At 47.6% G+C, this 17,948-nt stretch overlaps 1 protein-coding gene across 2 annotated transcripts in view; it reads left to right on the top strand.

Annotated features, from left to right (window-relative positions):
- Positions 1 to 17,948, top strand: part of LOC144161005 (uncharacterized) — a 265,603-nt gene that overhangs the window by 205,913 nt on the left and 41,742 nt on the right. For both annotated transcript variants that reach the window (XM_077692076.1, XM_077692075.1), the window contains one exon: positions 6,927 to 7,312. In XM_077692076.1, coding sequence (XP_077548202.1) covers positions 7,075 to 7,312 — 238 coding nt within the window. In that variant the 5' untranslated portion in view covers positions 6,927 to 7,074. The remainder of the gene's footprint in view (positions 1 to 6,926; positions 7,313 to 17,948) is intronic.

Here is a 17,948-nt window from a genome sequence, read left to right as displayed (position 1 = left end):
GAAATAAATAAATAAATAAATAAATAAATATGAGACGGAACCCGGAGGTAGTAGCGAGTCCGCAATAGGCCCGCTTTTTTTCGCTTCTGTCTTCTTGCTTCCCTCCTGCAATATTTATGATTTCGAGAGGGTGAGCCAATAAGCCCGCCCCGCCGCTTCGGTAGCATTCACTAGGCTTTCGCTCACGAAGAAAGGCTTGACAAAATGGTTGAATGTTTTACTCGTCGAGCTAAAACACGACCCTGCAAGGACCCGGAGGGCGCGTTGCTACGGGCGGTAGCCGCGGTCTGCCCAGGGATGTTATGTTGCGCCACGCCGGCCTCCTATCTTTCTCGGGCAGGCGGGAAACCAGAGATGCGCGTTAAATACCCCCGTACCCGCCCCCACTTGCTGCCCTTTATATCTCCCGGGGCACGGAGCGCCAGAGCCTGCGCACTCGCGGAGCTCCGTCGTCCACGGCCCGCGCTATGAGCGGCAGCGGCGCATAGCCGAACCACCTTCGTCCTTGAAAAAAAAGGAGCGCCGTTGGAAAAAAATGCAAACCACATCAAACACTTCGCAGCAATTCCTTGGCTGCCGATCCATGACGAGCGAAACTGCAAATTGTCTCCCAAGGCACCGCGAAGCTGCGCGAGTTTCCAAGAATGTCTGTATTTTGAAGATATCGGCTGTTCGTTCGTTTTTCCATTGCCCATATGGAAAGGCGGGTTGCGGGTTTAAAAAAAAAATATCGCAGCACAGGCATCGGGATGGAGAGCACTTGATGCGCATCGGTCGACGCGCAAATGCTCGCGGCTGATCGCTGGGCTTCTGTGTTTCATTTGGTTCGTTAACACTTCATACGAATTAGTTGTGGCTCCGCACATCGTTCGTACAGAGTCCTTCGTAATTTCCAGTACACGAGACTGGAGCAGTTGGCTTATTTGTTTTAGATGTGCTAAGTGTACGGAAATAACAGAGGGGTCACATAAAACGTTTTGGTTACAAGTAGCAACCTAGTCACTGTGGAGAAGGTGAAAAAGCCCGTCGCGTCACGTGGTGAACTCTAGATTAGCGCGACAGCTGAATGCTGTCTACTGGTGACTCCTGATTATTCTCGGTATTTGAGCCTGTACAAAGCGCTTCCGTGTGTATCATCGGGATGGAGCAGAAAGATGCAGCGGTGGTGTACTTGTCGCTGTTGCGCATAATATTCATTCGTCTTTTGTGCACGCTGTAGACAATTAGGAGATTACATCCAGTGGAGCATGTTCAAAAATTAGGGCATGCTAGAAATTTTTTTTTTCCCGGCGTCTACTGCGGTCTACCGTCATGTGGTTCCGGCTTTCTCGGCAGCCCTCCGAATGCTGCTAGCATGGTTATACAGCGTTTCCTTAATGTGCCAGCTGGAGGTTTTAATTACCCGAATATAGTTTGGTAAAGTGATGCACCGCACCGAAGACCGTTCTCTACTGAAAGCACTAATTTTTCTAGCTTTTGTTATGGTTTTAATTTTACGCAAATTGTTATCCAACTAAGTGGCATTACGTCTTCTACATCCAGTATTTTGAATCTCGTGCTAACCGCATTGCCTCACCAATTCGCGTATCTTTTTGTTTGCCTCAACTAAGTGATCATTCTTCGCACCATTTCGCCATGGAAGTTTACGCTCTTCATCACGATGATTATACTAAGGACGTTAGAGATTATGCTGGTGCCAATTTCGAAGCCGTAAATAGACAATTTTGTTGACTTTTGGACCGCTATCTAATTGGATTCAAGGAGTGTTCCTTACACCGAAGTTAAATTTGTTTAAGTAAAAAACGTGACCGAAACGTTTGTCACCCGGACATTAGTCACTACTGAAAGCATGCCCCTGGTGTAGCCAATATTTTAAAATGTCGGCCAGTAAGAACAAAGGCTGTTTAGGTCCGATAAAGTTGGCATTCCGAGGCCAGACGGGGTACCTTGCTAATGCTGAGTACAAGGGGGCCATAACTGCAGCAAGAACCACGTACTTTAACCACACGATCCCTAACATGCTATTTAACAACGCGAAACAATTTTAGAGGATAGTTAATAAAAGATGGCCGCGTAACTGTTCCTTTCCTTGGAAATGTCGCCGAAAGACCATAGTCGACTGGCGCCCCTGCCAAGTAATGCCTCCCTTCTCCCTCCCGCTCACCTCTCATGCTGTTTCTTTCCCGTCTCGTTCCTCCAAAGATGACACGCTAGAGGTTTGCTCAAGTCAATTTAAATTTACCGCGTTCCACTGCTCCAAGTCGATGCCAGCGGTGCGGTACGGCGGAGGCGCACCTGAATTGAGGTACCATACAACAACGTTTATAGAACCAGGATGCCTCACTGCACGAGCGTTCCAAGCGGAGAGAGAGAGAGAGAGAATGCTTTTAATGGTAAAAGCGAGGTTAGCCGAGCCGTAGCGCTTAGCATGCTACACCGTATGAATGAACGAAAACATGAGGGTCTGTGAAATATAATAAATAAATAAATAAATAAATAAATAAATAAATAAATAAATAAATAAATAATACCTTTATTACACGGAACAGGAAAACTGTACAAAGTCACAGGCCTGCCAAAGCCACAGTAGGCTTGAAGGGCAGCGCCTGGCTACACTCTTGCACATAGGCGAACATAAATCCGTGCACATAGGCGAAATCCGTGCACATAGGCGAACATAAAAGTAACAGAATCGGCTATTCAAGATGATACAAATATAGATCTCAGTTCGAATACAAAACATTCTGAACAGTAAAACCATTACAGGCTACACTCTTCCACAGAGTGGCGGGAAACTGAGCAAACAAGCCAACAGAGGTGGGCATCAGCAGCAGAGTTAGGCAACTTCACAGCAAAATGCACGAAGGCGATTTTTCAGCTTACAACGACTGTTCACTTCAAATACACTGGGTGGTAATTTATTGAAGGACGACGGAACATAGTAGCGCCGCATTCTTTTACCATACCTTGTAAGACACCGTGGTAACCGATACAGATCTCTTGGTCTAAGGCTACGCGTAGGAATGTATTTTTCTTTGTAGTGACTCGTCCAAAAATGTTTTAACACTGTTGTTTTCATTAACAGCATAGTAAAATTAAGCAATTGTAACTCTGTGAAAATATTTGCACTTCCGGGGAGGCATAGGTTATAGGCTAGATTTTTTAGCAGGGAGCTTAGAATGGAAGTCAGCCTCTGCTGCCATCGAGCTGCGGAGTGATCTTACACTGTAATGCGTAACGAAGAACACTATAGCCCAGCGCATGCAAAACAATCTTCCGCACTGATAATGGCATGAAGTAACCCAAGTTGTACATAATACGCGAAAGCGCGCGCAGCTTTTTACAGACGTATGCTAGATGAGAGTTCCATGTCTGGTCATTGTCAAAAATTACTCCGAGATATTTTACAGATGAAACATATTTCACCGGTTTGCACGTACAAGTAGAACATGAAGACATATGGAAAAATAACGGGTCATTAAGCACTACATTTTTAACGGATTGTGGAAACACACAAGCTGCGTTTTAACAGTATTAACCGTAATTAAATTAGCAGCAAACCAATCCATTGCATGAGTTGCTGCAGTCTGCAACGATGCGATGGCCTGATGAACGTGTGAAGCGGAGGAAACTATCAAAGTGTCATCGGCGTATTGAAATAGTGGAGTGGAAACTGCATTACAAAGATCGTTTATGCTTAGTCTCGAACCCTGAGGTACTCCAGATTTTATAGGTGAAAAGCTGCTACGAGACTCTCCTAGGGAGACACATTGACGCCGGGCATGCAAGAAATTTTGAAGCAACTGCAAGAACGGTCCTCTAAATCCAAGCGAGGAACGTTTACGTAACAGAAGACTGTGGGGTACACTATCGAAAGCTTTCTTTATATCTAAAAACAGAGCACAGGGAACTTGGTTATGTTCGAAAGCCATATTTAACAAGTGAGAAACGTTTTCGAGCAGAGTTTGAGTGCCTCTTCCTTGAACAAACCCGTATTGGTGAGGTGATATAACATTGTGAGTGTCTAAAAAGTCTGTCATAACTCGAAACAGGTATTTTTCGAGTATCTTGGCGAGGCATGATAGAATAGATATCGGCCTATAGTTTTCTATTTTGCTACGATCCCCACCTTTGTGAAGAGGAGTGACTATCGCTGCTTTCATACCAGTTGGTATGGTGCCCGTAGCAATAATGTTGTTCAAGAGGGACAGCAGCACATTTTTTATGACGTCAAAATTACGGCGCAGGTCCGAAATCGAAATTTTGTCTATGCCTGGGCGTTTGTTAGGGTGGATGCTAGCTCAAAGTGACTGAAGCTCCTGTTCTGTGATAAAAGGCACATAATCAGATTGCAACAAACTGTTTGATAGCGTGCAGCTCTGCGTATCTGGCCTTGCAACAGCAGAAACTCGTGAAAAAAAGTTGTTGAAATGGTTAACTATCCTTTGAGCGTTACCCGGAAAAGCAGCTAGAATAGATGCAACGTTATTGCCACGTTTTTCTGTTCCTTTAATAATGTTGATTAATGACCACATTTTCTTTATGTTTGAGCGGGCTACATTGAATTCAGTTCGAAGTTGAGTACATTTAGCAAGCCGGATCATCGCGTTAACTTTGTTCCTGCACATTTTAATTTTTTAAATAAATAAATAAATAAATAAATAAATAAATAAATAAATAAATAAATAGATAAATAAATAGGTAAATAAATAAATAAATAAATAAGAGGTGTTGCGCACGAGTGTTCAACCGCATTTACAGAGTTTGGAAAGCACATGCACAGAGTTTCGAAGTTAAGTTGCTCACAGCACTTGTTCCAAGCCAGTACTGCGCAAGAACACCAACAGAGCTTTGGTAGCCCGTACGGCCCGGCGTGGGTCCAACCAAGGGCCCAAAACTGCCCTTAGTTCAAGGCGTGCGTGGTGTGGCATACACAAAGATGTTAGGAGAGTCTTCCTTGGCACTGTGAAATTTGGACAGGTACAGATGACATGTTTGATGTCTTCTGTTACATGGCAAGTTGGACAGAGTGGTGAAGAGTCCTGCTGAATTTTGTGTACGCCACGTTGAGACGTAGGCGATGCAATACCGCTTCCTCCCGCTTGCTGAGCCCAGGAGGCGTCTTGAAGCTGCATTTAGGGTCACTGATATGCAGAGGCGTGTACTGACGTACAGGACTGGGCTACCCATAGCGACGAATGCGCCGTTACTCTGTCTTCCAGCTTCGCGTGGCCGATCGCGAGTTCCGTCAGCACTGGCAGAAATCCTCCTTGTCCAACTTGTGACTACCTTCCGATCAACGCAATTCGTTCCGACACTGCAGGCATTCAAACAAATGACAGAAAACCACAATCTTCTCTGGAATGGATAACCTTAGTCTAACTTCCTAATTAACCTAAAATCTATAGCTGAATATTTGTAAGAACAATATTTGAAAAATCGCTTGAAGTAGGCTATCTTCTGGACTATTGGAGGGTGAAAATTATTCCATTCTTTAAGTCCGGTAATAAATTCTGTCCGGCAAATATAGACCATAATAAATCACTATCCTTCAAAATACTGAAATATATTATTTACTCGCCGCTTGTCCAATTCTTAGAAGGCAATTCTTTCTTTACCTATTCACTGCATGGTTTCCGGAAACATTCTTTCCGCGAAGCGAAACTACTGTGTTTTACTCACGACTTGCAGTCTGTTCTTGATCACGAATTTTGGGTCACGATCACGAATTTGATCTCAAGGCATAAATAATTGGGCGTATCAGTTTCAAATGCTGCTGTCAGAGAGGAATTTGAACAGAGGAGTAAATGAATATAACAAGCAAACGAAACTATGGTGACACGAGAGGTTTAGCTACGTGAGCGGCCAATGTCGTTGTCGTTTCTGCATTGTGCGCGTTCATCATCTCATTTCATCTTCCTTCTCGACGGGTGATCATCATCTCCGCTGCTGGAACGGTGGCTGTTCTTTTGTGGCCGTGCCCGGCGCTCACAAATAAAGCGGCCATCCCTCCCTCAGCACTTGCGACGCCCGAATATGGCGCACACTCCAAGCGGAAACATATTTTAACACTCCTATTCTTCCCCCTACATACCCTAACAACTAGCCCACCTGCCATACTCCCAGTACGACTTTCCGTCTTGTATTGGCATGCGCCAACCACCCGAACACCCTCCGGCCCCCCCACCCCGGAGCAGCGGGAGTGTGGGCTGACAGCTCTCAGCTCGGGACTCAGGCACACCTGATCTCCCGGGCAGTCGCTCATCTCCCGGGCAGCAGCAGTTGCTCGCGGCTTTCTGAAGAAGAGGCCATCCACCTTTTTCTCTTTTTTTATGTCGGCTCAAATAAAAATGTTTTTCCTCCTCCTCCTCCTCCAGCGTCCTCGTCGACTCTCTCAAGGCTGCAAGCAAGGCATGACACTGGGCATAAAACGAGTCACAGAAGAGGGCCATTTATTTTGCAATGTTTTGAAAAGCCTTAAGGCACACAATACTACTTATTGAGGAAATGCTTAAAGACTTAAAAAAAATCGCTGGTAGCTTATCATTTTCATTACGCCATTAATTTTATTTTCGAGTATAAGGCGACGTTACCTGGTTTGAATTTTCCGTTGCTGTACGTTTTACTTGTATGTTTTAAATCTACATACAATTCCCTCCGGTCTAAATAAATAAGTACTTGTATAAATAAGTAAGCAAATTCACAAATTTTCGCTCTAAACCCACCTTTCCGAAATCACATTCGGTGTTCTTCCTTCACACTTTTAGACTTGTTGCACTATGTTGTGCTTGTGAGTGTCTGAAATTTCATTAGATTGAATAAGAATTTGATGCCTCAGTGACTTTTCGGTTGCGAAAACTCTCTCCAATTGAATAATTTTTATTTCATTGCGAGCTACTTTTCTTTCTTTTCAACTCTCCCCGCAGGGCTAGAACCTCGCCTGGCCTCCCGTTTGCGGCGCCATGAAGGCGAAACGGCGGCCGCCCACCTCCAAGCCCCGTGGCGAAGCGCACACACCTGCCGCAGGAGCCGCCGCTGCTGTCCTCGCCGTCTGAGGCTCCACACAGGCGGACAATGACGGGCCGCTGTACGCTCTACCATTGCGCGCACAAGTCGCTCGGGGTTCGAACAGCCATTGCGTGCGCCTGGTTGTTCGTGCAGACGCTGGTGTCTGCACGGGAGTTCGGCGCTTCACGCGCGTGCAAGCTGCACGAGTTTCCGTGCGACAACGGGAAATGCATCAGCCTCAACCGATACTGCGACGGAAGCGACGACTGCGGTGATGCCAGCGACGAACCTGTGGCCTGCTCAAGTGAGCCCTGTTCTGCTTTATTACTTTTGAACGCTTTAAGCGAAGCTTTGTTCTTGCTGTTTTGATTGCAACCGTCCAAAACAAAACGCACTAAAGGAACTACAACTTTTTCGATGATGATGATGATCGTGGGTGAAGCAAAAGATGATTGAAGCACAAAGCTTCTTCTCGTCTAATGCCAATGTCTTCCAATTTCACAGTCAAAGTGCAAAAACCAAATCGTTACGTCCAAACCCACTTCAGGAAAGCCAACTTACGCAAGGGTTTCCACAAGGACACATCCAGCGCCTCAAGAAACAAATGGTCGGAATCAAACCTCCTGTGATGAAGTCGACATCTATCAGGTTGCGTCATTCCAACACGGTCGAAGTAGTTTGAATTTTGACGTACTTTAACTTACGTTACATGGTAGAAATCTTCGGATTTCAACCGACTCATATGCTTTTAAATCAAACCAGTAACCGACTAGGCGAAAACAAAATCCGGCAGTCCCATGTATAGTCATGGAAAATTGAAACGCAAAACCGAAAATATGAACCAGAACACAAAAATAGCGCGATTTCTTTCCATGCAAACCAAATCGACGCGTGTCCTAGTTACAAAAACAAAGTTGGGAAACGAGGCTTTCCAAATATACCAATTGCGTGCAATAATTGTACCTGAACAAACAGTATTTTTCACTTTTGCGTGTTCTATTCGAGTTCATATTTTTGTGCTCACATTTCATTTCCCCATGACTGCACGCAGAAAACTCCTCCAGGGCAACGCCATCTGTAAGCGCGAAAATACCAGGCTGGACAGGAGTTCGGAGAAAGCCGAGAGAAATTGTCTGAGTTTATGAATGTCCTGGCTGCACTCTCGCATCTGATTGGTTGGTTCTAGGGGTTAACACGCCGACGCTTTGCAGGCCATGAGGCGCGCCGTGGTGCTCCGGTTTGATTTTGACTACCTGGTGATCTTTAACATGCGCCGAAATCTCGAACACACGGGCGTTTTTGCTTTTCGCTCCATCAGAAAAGCGGCCACCGCGGCCGGGAATCGAACCGGCGTCATCGTGCCTTAGCGACGCGACGGGTAACTCTCGCATCTACCGACACTGGAAAGTGGGAACGGCGTATCGGAGGGAGCGAAAACAATGAAGGAAACTCATAATAACGCGTATACATAATTGTTGAAGGTACCGAGGCTATACGCAACCTTCACGGCCATCACGAAGGTTTAAGCGCACGATTGCAGCCGAATTTCTCCTTCTTCGCTGCCCCAACGACTTTTATTCAATCACTGTTGCTATTAGTGTGAGCTTCCTTCATTTTTTTGGAAGTGATAATCGTTCGATATCACCTTTTAGGGGCGTCCACTATAACCTGTCTTTCTTTTTGCCATGATTACGGTGAACGCTGCAGTTTTTTTTTCTTTCTTTTGCCCATCTTTGGCAACCTCCCTAAGATGTTATGCTTGGCTTGACAACGTGCGCCGGGGACACTGGGCGGTTGCCGGGAGGTGTTCCCTGACCTTGCATATGGTACTTGTTAGCGAGATATGTAACTTGTTACCCTACTGAAACGTTCCGTATATAGGGAATTATGGGAATACGGAGTTCATACGGATTGTGCCGCCCCCAAGCACACCGAAAGTAGATGTTAGTATAAAAAACAGGGAATCACATTAGTGTGCGCAATAAAAACGTTTGACACAGATTCCGTGTTTTAGCTGCGACGCATGTCTTGCTCTCGGGTATGTCCCTCCGGCGTCGCGGCGTTGTCCGCACGCTCACTGCACATGCGCAACTCTCCTCCGTTCTTCTCTCCGACAGCTGCGCGCAACACTCTCACTCCGTTTAATTATCATCACAACAGTTGCGCGTGTGCGCTTCGCTGCTCTGGGTGCGCGCATGTGTGCGCATGCGCGCGACTCCCCCCCCCCCCCCCCCGGCTCCTCTCCTTTCAAAAGCGGGAATATAAGCGGGGGAGCGCACGGCGCCGGATCAGTCCAGCGCTTGCTCTCGCACTTGACTTGACTTGCTTGACGATACCTCCGTGCAAGATCTTCCGATGAAGACGTGATGGAAGCGACAGTCCCTTCAGCGAGTGGACTGACGCAATCCAATACCAGCGTCAGTCCAAACGCTCCCCCCTGATGCGTCGCATCACATCAGGGTTCCATCGCGGGAAGATGGGCGTAATTTTTTATCTTCAATAATAAGCAAAATGACGCTCTGTATGTTTTCCGTATACTCCGTATATACGGAATTCATACGGACAATGATATGGCGGTTCTCTTACAGACATAAAATGGGTGCCACATTTTTGGATAAGTATGCTATATTTTGTTCACGTGTTCAAAAGTATTCCGTGTTTTGTTGAGGCTTTCTGTCATTCTAGGAAAGTACTCCGTCTTCAAATATTTCCGTATATACGGAACTTTTCAGGAGGGTATTTATGTAAGATATGTTAGTTATCTAAGATAACATATGTTAGATATGTAACTTGTTAGTTACATGGTGAAGAACGATCGCCTGACTTAAAAAAGGGTGCTACCTTTGCTATTGGCCAGTCGTTGGGGATATTGCCTGTCGCAAGCGACCGTGAAAAAAGATTGCTTTGGATGCATTTTTGAGTATAGTGTTATTAATTAAAGTTTCAGCTTACTTGGAAAATATGCCCGCTTTAGTTGCAGCGATTTCTGTGATGTCGACGTCTGATATACTATCGCTCGTAGGTACGGTGGTAACATTCTCGCAGGTAAAAACAGGCGTGACGGTCTCATTTAGAAGTTCTGCGCATTCTGATTCGCGAAGTGTAGTTGCTATCGGAAAGGGTGATATCAGGATACTGTTTTGGATTTACTATGCGCCAGAATCTTTGAGGGTTATTTTTAAGCATGGATGTTAGGTTATAGAAAAAAAAATGACGGCGTGTGGTTCTAAGTAATGTGTGGTATTGTTTATCGCAGGCTTGTAACGTAGTCAAGAAATGGAAGTAAGGTTTTTATCGGCCCATTTGTAGAGTCGCTTTTTTTGTTGCTTAAACGGCGAAGCTGCTGCGTGAACCAGCGCGCGGCACTTTGTCTTTTTATTGTAATGTAGGTGTAAACTTTTGTGTTAGTTACTTGTGAAAGTTTTTACACAGAAGCTAATTTGCTTCGATCGTGCATGAAAAGTGCCTGTCAATAAAATGCTCTGAGAAACTTAATAATTCCTAATTCACACTAGGGAAGTTGGCTCTGTTATAGCATCTGATTTTTTTGTTGGCGGCTTGTCGTGTGTTAAAGGGGCGTGTGAGGTTGCCGGTGATAATGACGTGGTCAGAATAAGGCCATCTAAATGGGTGATATCGGAGCAAAGGTCAGGATCGTTTGTAAGGATCAAGTCGAGTATGTTTGCCGAGGTTGCCGATAGCCGCGTTGGTTGGTATATAATATCAATGAAGCTAGGGCGAAAGTTTTTGGTAGAACACTCGTATCACGTAGCCGACATCCCTTGAGGAAACGTGCTCGTTAGGTAAAGAAGGTAATAATGTTGTGGCGGCAAATCACGTATTTGGGCGTCACTCACTCTGGCCATATAGAGCAGCAGTTGCATTTTCTGCGCCCCGTTCGTTGGTGTTAAGACGAACTGCGCAGTTGTTATCGGAGTCCCACGCGTACAAATATTTATTGGTAAAGAGTTTAGTGAAAACGAGCTTGGTGCGATCGCCTTCTTTATTAACACCTTTAGCGAACTGGAGGAGTTTTCGAGGTTTTTCACGAGCAGGGGCGGAGTAATCGCGGGAGATACTAAAAGTTGTGTTCTTCAACTTGATGCCCGTGCTTAAAACAGATTCCACCTCTTTCTCATTAAAAAACGTCGCGATAATTGGGCGTTTCTTATCAGCCGAAAATGCGCCTAGTCTGTGCGCTCTCGCAATGGTGTTCACAGTTCCAGCTTATAGGGAGCAAAATTCACGCACACGTTTTTCAGATTGTTGCCATGTTTCCGCTTTTTCAGTATGACCAATGCCAAAGAACACAACGTTGGCACGGCGGGAGCGATTTTCTATATCGTCAGTTTTGTCTTGCATGGCCGAAAATGTTTTTTCATAGGACTCCGGAGCCTGTGCACAAGCTCCCGCGCCAGCATGTGGCTCAAGCGCAAGGACTCGCTTTATAAGTAGCATTTCAACATAATTTTGCATGGTTATCTGCATGGTCAAAACTTTGTTGACAGAATCGAAAAGTTGTTTGTGGCTTGATTCAAGGCGGGTAACTGCATCAAACACCGAGTTCAGTTGACCCTCTTCCGCTTTAGTCATTGGCCCCGCGTTTTCCTCAAATACCCAGCACTGCCCCACGAACACGTTCCAAATAACCAGGAGGCCCCGACACTGTATCAAGCCCACATCATCACCAGGGGAGGGAAACTTCCTATGCCTTGCATGGGACGCGTTATTCGCTCGCAGCGCCGGACAAACCCCTGGTTTGTCAACTCGCCGCCATGTTTTTAATTCCGCACCCTGGTTTGTCCGGGGGCGGAACTAAAAACATGGCGGCGCGTTGCAGACATGCATTGGGAGAAGCGCCAATTAAAAAATACGTTCGGATGTCCAGCATATGACATTGTTCCGGTTGCTCAACCCGCACCATTACCAAAAGGGCAGTTGTTTCGTTCTGATTGATAAAGTTTTGTGCGTCCACTTCGTTTTGTACCTCTAAAGAGCGCAGTTTTTTTAATGTACCTAAATGTACCATTCATACAGTAAAAACACAACTTGGATATTTTGTGCCTTTAGTCGCATACAAAAGTGAAAATCACTGTTGACATGGCCGCATGCTAATAACTAGGTATCCAGCCTGGGCGTATCTGTCCAGTGCCTTGTCTGTCCAAGGTCCGCGTAGTCTCTGCTGGTGAAATGGGCAGGACGCAGCCTGTAGCTGGTGTAGGTCTGACGAGGTGGTAAACGAGCCAGGTCCTGCCCTCTAGCACCCTGGAGCCAAACGCGAGATCTGGAACATCAACAAGCACGTGTGTATATTTGGGTTAGAATGAATACTAGCTCTCTTGCTGCTTTCAAGTGCACGTACGATAGTTTTGAGTGAAAACTGTCATCTGTATTCGACATAAACGTTTTCTGATATATTAGGAGTCTCTTTTTCGTAAATTGATTTTGGCTACAAAGACGACTTGTGACAACGCCAATCGCAAAGGCAAATTTTAAATTAAAATGAGCCTTTATTACTAGGAGACGCGGATACGTTTTTCTCTCTGTGCGATCATAATGTTCGGTGGCAACGACCCACCTTTCCTCCTAATCCAAAATACCTTTCTGCAGACAAAAACGTCATCCCGCACCAGGATTTCTAAACTATTATTTATGCATATATGATTTCTCGGGCTATGTGTTTCCCAGGTATTTCTCGGGCCCTGCAGTGAACCGGTTTTAAACACCTTATTTAAAAACTTGTAATAAATTACTAGGACGGGTTAAGCCTGCATTGTATAATTATTTACCAACAGAGACGTGGGTTCGATTCCCGGCCGCGGCGGCCGCTTTTCTTATGGAGGCGAAAAGCAAAAACACTCGTGTATACGTGCGTACTAGATTTCGGCGCATGTTAAAGATCCCCAGGTGGTCAAAATTAATCCAGAGCCCTCCACTACGGCGCGCCTCATCGCCTGCGTTGCGTCGGCGCGTTGAACCCAACAATCAATCAATCAATCAATCAATCAATCAATCAATCAATCAATCAATCAATCAATCAATCAATCAATCAATCAATCAATCAATCAATCAATCAATCAATCAATCAATCAAAATAATTATTTATCCGCATATAGCTGTAACTGCGTTCTTGTGAAAATTTTGTTCCTGTAGTGAAAGCTGAAAATCGAAGCACGGAACTGAAGCGTAAATTACAAATGATAAGTGGTAAAATTACAGTATATGATTGTATTATAAACATAGGCAGTAATTGCTTAGTTTGTATATTTATTGCTACAAATTCATTCTGCGATATGCCGTGGATTGAAGTGAAGACAAAATGCAGAACACACAATTGAAGGGCAATAAAAAAAAGTAAACATCAGCCGTGCAAAGTACAGGCTACGTATGGCAGTGATCGTTAATCAAATCCGGGCTGACTATAAAAACATCGTAGGGGAAATAGGCACTGATTACGCCAAACTGCAGACCATAAAAATACTTTTAAGCCTGTGCGGCGAAGCAATCTGATCACCGTTCTCGCGTCATTCATTTACCAGGCAATACGAGCAGTTCGCGCGGTGAGATCACAAGTGAGCGCAGCGTTTCTGTCACTGTTACAAGGTGTTTGCTTGCACACACATGTTCCGTCACAAGTATTTCGAATTTACAGCGTACTTTTCTCGGCATCAGTTGCATCGTCCTTGGCGTTAGCTGGCTGCGTATGTAAGAGCTGTGGGCCGCGATGGTAGCAACTACCTAAACGCGGCGGTGTCGCCGGGAACAAGAGAGTCGCTGATTGCTTGCACGAATTGTTTGGTTTACAGACAACTTTTCAGTAATTTGCATCAAATCCATAAGGAGCGGGAGAGACGGTGGTCACAACAACAACAACAACAAACACACTTGTTATGGCGCAAAGAAAACATCCGCCTCGCGAGGGGCACGATCAAATGCAGAGCATTTCCGCGGGGGGCGCGCCTGAAACTCGTATGGATTACGTATCGGTTGTTGTTGTTGTAATTGTTGTCTTCCAGCGTAGACATTGTCGATGAAGTCGATGGTGAAACGTGCCGTGAACCCCCTGCCTCGGCTATGACGCAACGTGGAGCGGCTATGACGCAACACAATCCAACACAATCCACTTTAATCCAATCCAATCCAAATCCAAACCAAGCCAAGCCAAGCCAAGCCAAGCCAATCCAATCGAATCCAATCCAATGCCCCTAGCGAGATAGTGTTATAGCGCCGAAATCGCGCCACCACACGAACGCGTGATGTTGACGTCACGATCACGCCACAGATGTTAGCGACCGGAGCGCGCGAGAACGACATATGTGGTTTAAGCGCGAACCGACCGCGGCGAGAGAGCGCGATGCGAGCGCCCCCACCTGTTCTTGCGCGCGAACGGACTTGCTCAGCGCGAAGCCGCGAACCCAACGCGGCGAGAGAGGGTGTTGCGCACGTACCCACCTGTTGTGCGCCCGAACCGAACGCGGCGAGAGAGAGTGTTGCGAGCGGAGAGAAGGCGAGGAGGACGCGGGGGAGAGGGCGCACCTGTGGCCGACGGTTGAATGAGTCCAGGATATAAGGCGCGTTCGTAACGTTGCATTCTGTGTTGGCTTTGTGGCGCAGTGGGTACAGCACCGTGTACCTTGCGCTCCGCCCGCAGAGTCGTGGGATCGAAACCTGGCGCCGGTAAGTATTATTTTTTTATATAGTGTAAGGGGAGCGATGCGGACTACGGACGTCAACGCGGGTGACATCGTGAGTTACTGAAATGCTCTGCATTTAATTACGCCTACCCGCCGCGGTTGCTCAGTGGCTAAGGCGTTGCGCTGCTGAGCACGAGGTCGCGGGTTCGATTCCCGGCCGCGGCGGTCGCTTTTCTGATGGAGGCGAAAAGCAAAAACGCCCGTGTGTACGAGATTTCGGCGCACGTTAAAGATCCCCAGGTGGTCAAAATTAATCCGGAGCCCTCCACTACGGCGCGCCTCATCGCCTGCGTTGCGTCGGCGCGTTAAACCCTAAAATCAATCAATCAATCATTTAATTACGCCTATCTTCCCGCGAGGGAACCCTGATGTGATGCGACGCATCAGGGGGGAGCGTTTGGACTGACGCTGGTATTGGATTGCGTCAGTCCACTCGTTGAAGGGACTGTCGCTTCCATCACGTCTTCATCGGAAGATCTTGCACGGAGGTATCGTCAAGCGAAGTCAAGTGCGAGAGCGAGCGCTGGACTGATACGGCACCGGGCTTATATTCCCGCTTTTGAAAGGAGAGGAAGCGGGGGGGGGGGGGGGGGGGGGGGGGGGGAGTCGCGCGCTTGCGCACACATGCGCGCACCCAGAGCAGCGAAGCGCACACGCGCAGCTGTTGTTATGATAACGAAACGGAGTGAGAGTGCGCACACATGCGCGCACCCAGAGCAGCGAAGCGCACACGCGCAACTGTTGTTATGATAATGAGACGGAGTGAGAGTGTTGCGCACAGCTGTCAGAGAGAAGAACGGAGGAGAGTTGCGCATGTGCAGTGAGCATGCGGACAACGCCACTACAACGACGCTGGAGGGACATACCCGCGAGCAAGAGATGCGTCGTATCTAATAATTTATGTAGTCACTACTTAGTTAACACAGTGCTAACACCACGATATGAACCTACGGACCCACCCTTTGAGCGAAAGGTGTATGGGAGATGCCTTTCCCTAGCTGGGGACATAAATAGCTGATAATACTAAAGACAAGAATGATACTGAGAATTATAATAGAAGTTGCAGAAGTTTAAGTACTTATTCACGAACTTGATAGGCAACGCCAAACGAGCCACTGAGGGAGTCCGGCTTGCTGACGCGAACTACGACCTCGCGGTGAAGACCTTATTTTAGGGATTCGGCCGACGGGACTTGCTCATCAACGAGCAAGTTGACCAACTCATGGCAACGAAGCCGATCAGAAGCTCAATGGACATCGAGAAGCTCCGCGAAATGTACGACATGGTACAATGCCGTTTCAGCGCCCTTGAAGCCCTGGGAGTTCCGCGAGAGCAATATGCCGTAGTCCTGAACCGTGTGCTCCTCCGATGCCTGCCGGATGACCTGACTCTGATGTACCGGCAGAGAGTTAAGGAGACAGACAAGGGGTTAACGGACGAGTCCGCGACGCGGAAACAAGGAGCTGGCCAGGTGAAAGCGCTAATGGAATTCTTAAGAATTCAAATCGAAATTCGCGAGGAAGGAAGTCAAGGACAGCTTCCATCCAACGCAGCTCGTCGATCCGTCCAAATTGCCGACTTGATCTCTTCCCCCAGCGTTGGCATTGACCGCAGAGACCGATTTCTCTGCCACACCGGCGTATCTCTTGTGTGACAGCCGCGGTCACAGATGGCGGGCTGCCGGGTCAAGCTGTCGGCGGCCGAGAAGAGGACGCGATTGCGCAACACTCGCTGCTGCTTGCGATTCGGCAGACACAACCATGTTGCTCGTCAGCGCAGAGCGTCGCGCAACGTGACCTGCAGTACCTGCAACGGGCGTCCCCTCAACGTGCTGTGTGACGTGCTCCGGCCGGCTGACCACACAACGCCCAGATCAAAGCCGCATGTACGAGCTGGTAAGGAGCACCGCCAACTGTGGTGACGGCTTCGAGCGGGCACTCCGGAGCAACGTCAGTATAGTACTACCGCCCGCTCGAGCCTGGGCAGAGGGTGCTCGACGACGTTTAGTGCGAGTACTTCTAGACAACGAAAGCCAACTCACCTTCATTCGCCAGGATGCCGCTGGGCCCTGAAATGCACGGTTGTCGGCACGGAAGACCTGTCCTTAGTCACGTTCGGCAGTGCGAACTCATCCAAGCTTCCAAGGTGGCGGCGAGTACAGGTGACGCTACGCGCAGAAGCTCGTGGACAGCCGGTCATGTGGACAGCTTTAGAAGTTCCGAAGAATTGCCCCCTTCCGAGTCTGGAACTCGACACCGCGACCGTAGAAACCCTTATCGAAAACCGGTACGACATACGACATAGCCGACGCCTTCCAGCCAAGTACATGGAAGGGAAATGAAATCAGCGTACTGGTTGGTTCAGACGCTTACTAGAAGGTGGCTACGGGCAGGGTGGAAAGAATCAACGAAGAGCTGACAGCGGTGGAGACAGTTCTATGTTGGACGGTCCAGGGCATCCTCGAATCTCTGCCTTGCAGGTTCTCCAGTGCCATGTGCCTGTCGGGTGGCACACGGAGGCATTGGGACCTCGACGGACCTACTCTGTGGCGGCGGCAGAACTGCAGTTCCAGTTTATCACTTGAAATCGAAACTCCTAAGGCCCGTCCTCGCACTCGTAAGAAGGCAAGCGCCCAGCAAAACGTTGAAGAAGTCATTGCTAACGAAGAGGCGCAGGTAATATGCCGTGCCAGCCAGCCGACATCCGAGCGTGCAGCTACCCAGAAGACAGTGAAGTCAAAGGTCACATCATGGAGACTGGAATGCACCCATAAAGCCACTGAAAACGCACCATGTGGACGCCAGAAAAATAGATCCGCTGAAACGGCTCCGAAAGAACACGGACCTAAGGATCCGACGACGAACCCAAGTGAAGTATTGGAGGGGACCGTAAAGGCATGCCCGAGAGCTTTCAGTCATGAAAGCCCATCCAAGGGGAAGACGAAGGTAAACGGTACGCCCAAGGACGTTCAGCAAAATGCAAGAGTGCGCACTTGAAGAACAGCAAGAACAGCAACGAAGGAAAGGACAGGCACACCATCCGGCGCATAAGCGGCTTCTCAAGGCAACGCAGGACCAACCAAGAACGCGCACAGGCACTTGTGTCAGCGAGGCCGAAACGTCAGTCGTCGGGTGGCTGGAAGAAACCTCATACGGTGGTGTGTAACCGGAAGGTTATCGCGCTGTTGACTGCATCGCAAAGCCAAGTAAGCAAAACGTCGAAATCCGCAGATGGAGATAGACGACA

Source organism: Haemaphysalis longicornis, unplaced genomic scaffold (assembly GCF_048455015.1).
Source record: "Haemaphysalis longicornis isolate Haplotype H1 unplaced genomic scaffold, Haemaphysalis longicornis Haplotype H1 scaffold_11, whole genome shotgun sequence".
Lineage (NCBI taxonomy): Eukaryota > Metazoa > Arthropoda > Arachnida > Ixodida > Ixodidae > Haemaphysalis > Haemaphysalis longicornis.
Note: the sequence above shows the minus strand (reverse complement) of the source record. Positions and strands in the feature narration are given on the sequence as shown.